Here is an 11,486-nt window from a genome sequence, read left to right on the forward strand (position 1 = left end):
AAAAAAAAGTCGGATCTATTTTCTGGTGGGAATTTTAGAATCCTGTATATTTTAAGACATTTGCTAACATATTTCGAAAAAATATTAAGTTTTATGTGAGAAAGAGCATATGGAGAGTTATAAGAGCATTTCATTTGTTGTTGCTCCTTTGATACAAATTTTAAGCAAATTTCTTTAGCGTAAACTCGTCTATCTGTCATCTGAGGAGATAAAATCATTTTATAAATTATTGTTAAATTTTAATTTACATAACAAAAAAAAACCGATTTTACAGGTATTTTGAAGTCTTCCAATTCATGGAAATCTTAATAATTTTGCGAAATATTTTTGTGGAATGATAAATTTTATAAGAACCAATTATTTTTTGACGCACCCTAATACACATATTTGCATATAAGTTCGTATGTGTTTTGTTAGCTTTGAAAGTACTGCTATTTACATATATTTAATAATAATGCGGTATCTTTCTGTTAGAAGCCAGCAAAAGCCACTATATCCGCGTTTTAATTCTATCAAAACCTTTTAATCGTAAAAATGTATGTAGACCTCGGCATTCATTCGCGTATGTGGACTCTCAAATGGTGTGTTTGCGAAGGGGTTGCCTTTGGGCTATAAAGCCCCAAATAATTTATGGTTATTGTCAAGTGCCTGAGATGCTGATAGTAACTCTAGCATTTCCTATCTCCTGTTGAAATGAAATAATAAGAAAAAATCCCAGCAAAGGTTCAAAAAATCAGAGGCACATCTGAGAAAAGGTCAGGGTTTGCACTTAGAAAATAACAGCCTTTTCAAATGCGAATTTCCATTATTTTCCAAACACCTTGCAATTATTTTAAAACAATAAACGGAAGCCTTTAAAAATTCAGGGCGTCAGCAACATAAGCCTGATTAAGCATGAACTGGATCCTCTTCAAGGGGAATTTTCCGGTACATATCAATTATCTTAGATATCCACTAGAGACTGTGCGTAATTGTTCTCGAAAAAGATGGTCTCTAAAATTGTAAAACGCATTTGCTGAAATGCGGGATATCCATAATGGAAGCACTGAGAAAATTATACCTATTCCTCCTCTGCCAAATATTCAAAGAAACGCAATAATCTGCGGGTGACCAGATTAGTCCAGCAACTCAAGCTTCTACTTGTGAAAACATCAAATCTAGAGGCGTTTACATAATGGAATCTATTCTCCAAGTCTTTTCTGACCCTTTTTGCTATTACATTTTGCATTTTTGTCTGTGTTCTCAGTCGTTTTTTTCTTGTGCTAAACGGTGCTAGTTGGAAAGACCAAGTGAAACCAAGTTCTTCTCTACCAGATCTTCCCAACGCAGAGGAGGCCTCCCTCTTCCTCTGCTACCATCACTTTGTAAAAAATTAAAAAACCAAAAAAAAAAAAACAAAAAAATCCACAAATTAAACAAATTATCAAAATTTCAAAATGTTTAATCAGAATTCTTAATCAAAATTGTGATACACAGTTTTATGGCCTATTGAATTCAAATACAATAGAATAAAGTTTTAAATGGCTCGCAAATCGTGCTGATTTTTGTAATTTTTTGCTAGTGGTGTCATACATTTTCTCCATATAAAAGAAATATCGAGCATTTGTTGTATGGAAGAAATGCTATAGTTAAAAGAAGACCTCAGATGCTGTTTCAAGGTTAATTTTTCATTCTTGGGTGAAGATTGGACTCTTTCTGTAGCCTGAAATGAAGGTTTTTGACCACAGTCAATAATTTAATTTGTTAGTCACAGCTTCGCTTTGATCCTCCTTAAGATAAAGGCGTGGCCTTTGTCTACCATCCGTATTCAATCCTTATACCATCACCTAGGCATCCCTTAAGCATAAGTGCTATTTTTGCTGCCGAGCGAAACATTTCATTACTAAAGATAGAATGTTCAGGAGCGTTAGCCTTAAAGTTTTTCTTATTTTCTTTATTGTATATAAAAATTGTAAAAAAATATCAAGAAAATTTTAGCAAATTCAAATGTGTTCATACATTTTTTATTTATACCAAACAAACAATGAATTATTATTATTTTGTTGTAACAGAAGCAAACCGTTCGAGACCTCAGGCGGCACTGGAGATGGATAAAAAAATATTAAATCATATTTTCTGCCCTTCAGAATGTTTCTGGATCCGCCTGTGCGTTTGCACATTTTCAGCAGTAGTTATAATTTCATAAATTTATGTACGTGTATGTGTGTGTGTGTGATGAAAGCTATGAAAGGTTCATGCCAATTGTTTTAATTGAAGCCGCATTAACATATTTTCATTGCCACATCGCCTTCCTTTTTCAATTAGTCACGTGAAAGGGGCAGTTGCTCTCCGTACTTTCCTTTGTATTTCATGCAATCAGCGCAGACTGTAGCGCTTAAGGCCGGCGGGCCAATTAGATGTCCTAAATTCAGTAGTTTTCGCGAAGCGTTGTAGGATGAGAAAAAAAACAATTAGCCAAATGAAGTTTAGGGGATAGTTTAATATATATTTGAACAAAAAAAAAAAAATTTGTACAATCTCCAACAATATATTGTAAGCCGAGTTATCAATAGATTCCCAGAGCGTCTGTATCCAACTTCTGTACAAGATACAACTTGCAATTTTCATCTGAAAACAAAAAAAAAAAGATTATTAATTTTGATGTAATTATCTTCGATGTGAACTAAGAAACATGTAAAATTCGAATTTTTGGGGAAGGTATATTAGAAAAAAAAAGTGGTTTTTCAAGGAAAAAAAAACTCTTCAACTGGGTAAAATAGTCGCTTAAAAAAGTTGTTGGATGTTTTTTAGTTCACGTAGAAGAGTTTAGTACAAAATTTCCCAATTTTGTTTTATATTTTCGAACTATTTAGTCTTAAATTTGAATGGGCACAAAACTCGGTTTCTGCCAGCGCCTGCTTCAAAAGCCGATGGAGTAAATCTTAAGATTCTAGACTCGACTTTTGAAAAAGACAAGAAACTGTTCAGTTTTACTTAAAAGAAAAACTTTACTTTAAGTAAAAATGTAATCATTTAAGCTTTAGTAAAATTGAAAGAGATACTGTAGATGCTGCTGAGTTTCCTTTTCTTCATTTTTTATGGAATTCACAATGAACGGTATTTTTTGTTACATCTCTCTTTTGTTGACAAAAAGGTGCCAGAAAATTAGTTTGTTAGACATTTTGATTCATTAACAAACTTTTTTTTTTTAATCAGCGTCTAAGTTTCATAAGCGAAGCGTGCAATGTTAATTAAAAATTTTACAAAATAATCCATACAAGCGAAAACAAACCCAACTACAAAAGTTAATCACAAAAACAAATTTTTACTACAATTTTCTGACTAACTCCCATTCCCTACTGTTTTTTTGTAGGTAAATCGCGTCATTTTACGGTGAATGGTTTTAATACGCATGCACAGCAACAACAACAATCGCAACAGCAAAGCCAGAGTGACGTGCGTAACATTTACAATAATCCTTACATACCACCATCAGCACCAACAAGCACACCAAACCAACAACAACAACAGCAAACACATCGCTTACAGCAGCAACAGCAACAACAATTGTTATATAAATCTATCGCCAGCGGCGTTGTTGGAGGTGTTGGAAATAGCGGTGCCAATCAATACGATTACCCACCAACAACCTCCACTGAACTTCAACATCAGCAGCAACTGCAGCAACAACAACTACAGCAACATCAGCAGCTTCAACTACAGCAACAACAACAGCAATTGAGCAGCGTCTTGGAGGCAGAGAACAGCACCTTCCCCAGTCATAATAAAGGTAGGATCCTTAAATTTTTTCTTCAACACTTTTTATTTTTAGTTTGAATTTCGGATAAGCATTTCAGATTTTTTGAGCAAAAATGCAAATTGTAGGTCATAAATTTAGATGTTTGATTATTTTTCGGAACTATGTTTGAAAAAGTTAAAAACTTCTGGCTAGTATCTCCAAGTTATTGATTGTCTTTGAAGTTTCATGTGTCCAAAAAGATGTGGGAGGATTCTGAACAAAATATGCTGAAAATCTCAAGAGGAAACCTTAATTATGCCAAATGCTTTTAGATAAGAAGTTTCTGGTTTTAAGAATGTGTCAGACTAAGAGTAAGAGTAATGCGTTATTTTAATAATCATTGGAGGCAAAGACTATGGAGGCAGGAAACTGACGAAAAACTGAAATCTTCGGGTCAATATCTCCAAGGAAAACAGTGTACGTACTACAAATATTTTCTTTAATTTTTTCTGGAAATTTTGTATTTAAATTAGATTACAGTTTCTAACACTGAATTTTTTTTTTAACAATCCAGTTGAAAAATGAAGTATACGTCAAGTTTGAGGGCTAAATATATCTCGAAATTCTTCACAACCCGGAAGCTCAAGCGTACAAAAGCCCACACAAATAATTTAGCATTTTAAAATTTGTAAATAAAGTAAATTTACTTATAGGAAAGAGAAATTTGCAACAAGCTATTGCTATACTTTTAGATGTTTGTTATAGACGCTTAATTCGATAATTTAAGTAAGAAAAAAAGTTCAAAAATATTTCTATAAAGTTTCGTAAACATTTGTCTTATGTCTTATGTCTTATGTCTTATGTCTTATGTCTTATGTCTTATGTCTTATGTCTTATGTCTTATGTCTTATGTCTTATGTCTTATGTCTTATGTCTTATGTCTTATGTCTTATGTCTTATGTCTTATGTCTTATGTCTTATGTCTTATGTCTTATGTCTTATGTCTTATGTCTTATGTCTTATGTCTTATGTCTTATGTCTTATGTCTTATGTCTTATGTCTTATGTCTTATGTCTTATGTCTTATGTCTTATGTCTTATGTCTTATGGCTTAAGTCTTATGTCTTATGTCTTTTTTATGTTTGTGTTTTATGTCTTATACGTTAAGTTTTATGTCTCATTTTTATGTTTCATGTTTTATATTTTAAGTTCCTTGTCTTTTTTTGGGCTGTCACTTTCGCGGTGTGATTAGTGGCCAACAGCTTTCATGGGTTTTTTACCTCTAAAAATTAAATATTCCCCTTAGCAACTTTAACTGCAAAATGACACTGAAATATGTGCAGCATTGACAAGAAGTTAAATTAAACCCTAAATCATAATGCAATTAAATGTGAAGAAAACCTGGAGTGGGCAGATTAAGAAGAATTTTTCCCCTAGAAAGTACCGTCACTACCATATTTAGCCATTCCTAGCATAGTTTAGTGTCGGCCGAATTAGAAAGGACAGCAATAAAGGGATAACAAAAGTTGACAACAGCGGGATAACAATTGGAGCAACCAGACGCAAGAAACTCAGGTGGGCAAATGCCCGAGAAGGACTACTAACAACGGCAATCAGCGAGGATATAAAAAAATTATGGCAGCCGAGCTATTCAAAGAGGCAGCCAAGTAGCTAGCCGACAGTGGCATTAACAACAAATCACACCACTGGGGGCAGGAGTGTTGCGGATAACTGCAAGGGCGAGACTGGCTATAAAATGTGGCCAAGTGCAATTGCCTCATTGAGGCAGTCAGCTATGGCAGCAGCAACATCAGCGGTGATGATGAAGCCGATGGTGCCAGCGAGCGACTTTGAAGACGCTGAGCAGCAACAGTGAAATAAAAATTTCAACAGAGATACCAAAGAGACGGGGAAAGGAGCGAGAAAGAATAAACTGTGTATAAAAGCCTGAACTGCAGACAATTTAACAAGCAGCAAAGCAGCAAGGCAGCAAGCACCACAAATACAACACAGAGAAGTGAGTATGAGGAAGCCAGTGTAAAGAGGTTAAGACGGTATAGACAAGAGAAAGGAAATAAAAAAGTAAAACAAAAACACACGTGCACAACGACGCGTATGTATGGGTCTGACATCGAAGCGTAAGGCTCTGCATCGTCTAGCTGACTGTGTGAATGCTTGTGGCAAGTCTTGCTTGCAATAAACTTAAATCACGATTAAAAGTGTGATTATCCTTGCGGCGTGCAACAAATCGCTTGTTGCAACAGAGCACAACAGCCTGCTGCCAACTGGCGCACACACAGCCAAAAACATACACTGAAGATAAGAGCGTGGGTGTTTGTGTTGGCAACTGGATTATGCCGCCTATGCGCTGTTGCAAGCGAAAGTTGCGCTGTATTTTTATGTTCTACTGGCTTCGCATTCCAGCAGAAGCAATGCACAGAGACGCATACACGCACGTGACTTTTGTATAATGCATTGCAACAACACTTGTTGGCAGTGCCTGTGATTTCTGGTCTTGCAACGCGCAACAGCTCAAATGACACATCATAAAATCGTATGCCTTACGATTATACTGTTGTTGCATGTAGGAGAGGCTGTTTGTGTAAGCAATGTGCGTGTTGGTGTTAATGTTTGATACTTATCATGCGGATGATCCTGTTTGTGGAAACGAACTTTGCAGATGCCAGCTATACTATTTTGAATTTATGCGATCCCTTCGGACTCATTGGCCAGAAAATGCGAAGTGTGTGTTGGGGACTTTTGCTGCCCTTTGATGGTGTGATTTTCTTGTAGAGTATAGCAATTGAAAGATTTTGGGTAAACCGGAACTGAGGACTCAAAATTATCTGACCAAAAGGCTCACGTATCATCTCAAAAAATAGTTGAGCGGTTTTAATTGACACGAACTCAGAGTCCAGTTTCCGCGAACTTCTAGTCCAATAAATTCAATGTTTCTATGCAATACAGTAAGTGGCGCTAGTCCATTGGAGTCACATACTGATGAGATCTAAAATATCTGTCACAGTCCACAAGAATCCGATATCCGTCACACTCCACTTGCGCACCTTTAAAGAAATGCTGAGCGAGAGTGTTTTTCAGGCTGTAGAGACATTTGGAGACTATGGGTACGTTCGCGAAAATGTATAACTGCAGCAATACAGCAACCCTGTTGCTTATTTTGCACTACACTGCTGATACTCAGCATTAAATACATAACAATTACGCTTACCTTTCTTTTTCCATTGCATTTGTGTTAAGCTTGCAGACAAAAATTTTGTGTTGCCGGTTATTGAGGTTATTTGCGCGCGTGATGAGTAAATAGAACGTTTGACTTTTGCAAGTGTTGCCACAGATTCAAGAAGAACGTGATACTTTGCAAAATTTGCAACACTGCTGTTCTGATTCCCATCGCGAACGTACCCTATTCCATTACTTAACGAATCCCTTTTAGAAATTAGTCTCATTACTTAAGAAAATTTCCGTCAAAAAGGCAGGGCCAGCCTTTATAAATTAGTTCTTGGGTAAATTAAACTTTGTATAGATAAATGCCGAAGTCTCAACACACAGTCCACCTGGTTGATAGACAAACTCTTGCACCCCGCGTGGAATGGGATGCCTTGATTTTTTTGTGCAATCTATAAAACGCTAAAATTATTCTCAAATGGTATATTCACTCCTTCATCTATCCCTTATACGTTGATTTGAAATTTCTGGATTTAACGATGGGATGTGCTTCTGCGCGTTGTCGAAGCTCGAGTGTACCTACTGAAAATCGTTCCTTAGAGTTTAAGTAAAAAGGTACACAATTATAAAACCAATTTATTTGTAGGAAGTCCATGTCTTGTGGAACTCGCTGAAAAGAGTGATATCGGTTAAGAAGCTGGAGAGGGTCCAAAGGTCTTGCCTCGTTGGAATCAGGGGACCGATTGGAACCACTCCTACTCCAGCGCTCAACGCTATGCTGAATATAGCACCTGTAGACAAGAAGAAAAAGTAGAAAAAAAAAACAAAAAACTGCCGTCGCAATCAGTTTGAGGTATTCGGGCCAGAAGTTAGACTTAAGCTACAGACACTTTCGTATTCTTAAAAACTTTGTGTTTATCCCAATGGTGTTGGATCATTGTACACCCTCTCTAAGTTTGAGCGCATCTTTTTCCACTCACATCCCCTCAAGGGAAGAGTGAGCGGAGTGTTGGAGGTGTTGGAGGTAAGGCATGACCAACCTGTTTACAGATGGCTCGAAGTTGGACGGAAGAGTTAGTGGAGCAGTATTCTGCGAGGAGCTCCTCAACAAGCTCAAATTTAGATTCGGGACCATTGTACAATAGTATTTTGAAAGCGGAAGTAGTCGCAATGCAGGAAGCAATGGATTAGTTGTTTGCTACCGCAATTACTGTAAAGCATGTAAATATCTACTTCGACAGCCAAGCGGCAATAAGAGCCTTGAGCTCGTTGTTTGTGCGTTCGAAATTAGTTGGGGAATTTGATTCCCGGTCACAGCAGCATAGAGGGAAACTGCTGGGCTGTTGAACTACTTAGGCAGAGGACAGTGGAGATGGTTTCATTGCAAAATAAGAGGATTGGGGTTAACTTGAGAACCTGTGGCCTGCTCCTGAAAGATCTGCCTAGTGTCATTTCAGCGAGCGCGGGGCTAGTGCGCAAACGTACAAAGTAGGCCACGGTAGATCGATGGCGCTTGAGAGAACTTCTAAGACTAACAAAGCCGCAGCTCTGGAATTTGGTGGACGAGGTGGAATCATCTCAGCTACCTTGCTCCCGTCAGGTTTAGACATCTAGGGTTTCACTTTTTCGCTACACTTGTGTATTGTTGGTCGTTATCCTCTAATCCAAAGCCCTTTCTTACTTTTTTCCACCTGTCTGGTTCCTTCCCCTTTCCATTTCCCCTCCCCTTGAGTGGGCGCCTCGCAAGGGCAGCCATTTATCTTAATCTACCATGAGTACCCTTGCCTTTGCAGTGACCCTTGCTAGATATTTATATTGTGGCGACAAAATGCTTTTCTAGGGGTATAGGCAACGAGGAGTTCTCATAAGCCGGGCTTGTTATAAACTGAATAAACACTTAGAGAATTGCATACCGTGTAATATCTAAAGAACAAGAGTGCTGGATTGCAGGTGTGAGACCTTATGAATATATACTAAGTGGACCTCCTACTCCATGATATGCGATTCCGATTATTGAGTGGAGCGAAAGAAATCCTAAACATGTCGACCCTCAATTAAATTCAGACAGGAAAGCAAGGGTAATAAAACAGGAGGAATTTATTTATAGGCGATAAAAATATAATATCAGTATGCATAAAAGTACAGCCAGGGCGCTCTGTGTGCTGTAATCTACACAGATATGCGTATGTACAAAATTTACAATAAAAGCGCTTTGGTGGGGTAGCAAAGAAACATTTTGCGAATTTTCTAAATTTGCAATGCAGTGCAAATAAGCAGATAACAGGCAGATGACACTGCCACATACATGAAATACACCTCCGCAATGCTGCAAATAACAAATGTATGGGCTGTGGGTCAAAAGCCAGACAGACATATTTCAAAGCAAGTAGATGGGCAAATAAACTCAACTGTTGGGGCGCAAATGAACTACACCGTTCAGCGATGCTCACCCATGGCTGAGGGTGCAGGCGCTTGTCAGTTGTTTCTTCATGTAATTTCTACAAGCGCACTGACACATAGATGTGCACAGTTAAATAAACATACGCATGGGTCCATAAAACCCCTCCGTTAATTTCCACATGTCGGCCTCTTCTGCCAATGGCCGCAACGAATTTCCCTATTGCCAATATTTACATTGTCATTTAAGATTATCCAAATTGAGAATCTCGGCGGAAATTTGCACTGTAAAATGCACATAAACGCACAAGCACACAAATGAGTAAACAAACTTGCAGGACATCGCCTATGCACAAAGGAAATGCCTATTTATAGTTACTCTGTGAGACGCTAGAGGACACGAGGGACTAGCAATTTGAGTTTCGTGTCCATTTGACTGAATTTGTTGTACCCATCCACAGTCGCATGTATGTGATTGCATATCCAAGTATTTGTTTATATGTTTACATGTATGCCCTATGCATGCTTTGTTGTTGTTGCGCGCAATTTAAACAATACGCATGAAAAGGCAATCAATTGATTAGAGAGCGGCCATCTACTCGACTCGGCTTGACTCGAATTCGTTACACCCAACCGATAGTGGGAAAGAAACGGCCGAGGGTACGAAAATATGGTGCACGTTGGCTATTTATTTTTGCGTATTAAGGATTGGCTTGACTGACTGGTCATTGGGTGTCAATTGTATATTTAAGAAGAAACTGTTGACTAGATTTGGCAAAACAAAAAGGAGTGAGTGGGCTGGGTGGGGAGCTTACTAAAATGCAGTGGAGTAGAAAATAGGATTTTCATAAGATAGAATAGGCTGGCGACTTAATTTATTGGGGTTATTTTGTTTGTTACAATCGGAATGACAATACAAATTTTAATGCCAAAAGCAAAGATTTCAACTATAGCTTTTTGACATTTATTGTAAAGGCTAAAAGCACTGATTGTCAAATGAGAACCTAGTACTACTTTGTCGTGAGCTACATACGAAGTTTCACGCATATTTCGTGGCACTGCAGTTTGTATGGATTTCTACAGCCATTTCACGTAGAGCGCAAACTTAATACTATGGGTATATTTTTAATACTTTTAAAAAAATGCTGTGTGAGAAAATAAAAAATTTTAAGTTTTAACTAAATTTGTTGAAAATATGAGGAAATGGATTCTAAAATAGTAAAAATACTAAATTAAATAAATACATTTTTAAATTGATAATTTTATACATTCTTTCGTGAATTTAAGACACAATAAAAATGTAAAAAAATTGTTAATGTGAAGTATTTTGTCATATTTTTTTAATAAACTGAGATTTTTTTTTAATTATGACATTTTTAAGTAACTAAAGGGTGATTTTTTAGCTATTATCTTTTTAAACAGTTGGCTTAAACAGCTGACGCACGTTTCGTGTTTTGTTTCACTGTCAAACATCTTCAGTTTGGTTTATAATTTAACCATGAATCGTCTTACAAACGAACAACGCTTGCAAATCATTGAATTTTATTATAAAAATGCGTATTCTGTTAAGAAAGTTTAAGATCCACTTTTTTATCGAAAAATTGTGTTCAGCGACGAAGCTCATTTTTGGATCAATGTTTACGTAAATAAGCAGAATTGTCAATTTTGGAGTGAAGATCAGCCAGAAGAATTTCAATAGCTACCAATGTATCCAGAAAAGGTCACAGTTTGGTGCGGTTTATGGGCGGAGGTATGGAGGTATCATTGAACCGTACTTCTTCAAAGATGCTGCGAATCGTAACGTAACTGTGAATGGTGAGCGCTACCGTGAAGTGATATCCAACTTTTTTTTGCCCAAAATGCAAGAGCTTGATTTGCTTGACATGTGGTTTCAGCAAGAGGGTGCCACATGCTACACAGCACGCGTAACAATGGACTTGTTGAGAGGTGAGTTCGGTGAACATTTTATATCACGTTCGGGACCTGTCAATTGGCCACCCAGATCGATGGATATAACGCCTTTAGATTATTTTTTGTGGGGCTACGTTGAAGCCTATTTCAATTAACGCATAGGAATACAACATTAAAGCATTTATGTAGAGTATGCCAAAATTGGACTAAGCGGATGGACTATTTGAAGCGCAGTGGTGGTCAACATTTGCATGAAATAATCTTCAAACACTAAATTA

The 11,486-nt window shown here is 37.2% G+C and overlaps 1 protein-coding gene across 1 annotated transcript in view; it reads left to right on the forward strand.

Annotated features, from left to right (window-relative positions):
• Nucleotides 1–3,816, forward strand: part of LOC128861954 (uncharacterized protein DDB_G0285291) — a 111,516-nt gene extending 107,700 nt beyond the window's left edge. Inside the window, exons 3-4 of the mRNA XM_054100328.1 lie at nucleotides 3,353–3,769; nucleotides 3,812–3,816. Of these exons, the coding sequence (XP_053956303.1) occupies nucleotides 3,353–3,769; nucleotides 3,812–3,816 (422 nt within the window). The remainder of the gene's footprint in view (nucleotides 1–3,352; nucleotides 3,770–3,811) is intronic.
• The last annotated feature ends 7,670 nt before the right edge of the window (nucleotides 3,817–11,486 follow it).

The sequence above is a fragment of the Anastrepha ludens genome, chromosome 4 (genome assembly GCF_028408465.1).
Source record: "Anastrepha ludens isolate Willacy chromosome 4, idAnaLude1.1, whole genome shotgun sequence".
In the NCBI taxonomy this organism is placed as follows: domain Eukaryota; kingdom Metazoa; phylum Arthropoda; class Insecta; order Diptera; family Tephritidae; genus Anastrepha; species Anastrepha ludens.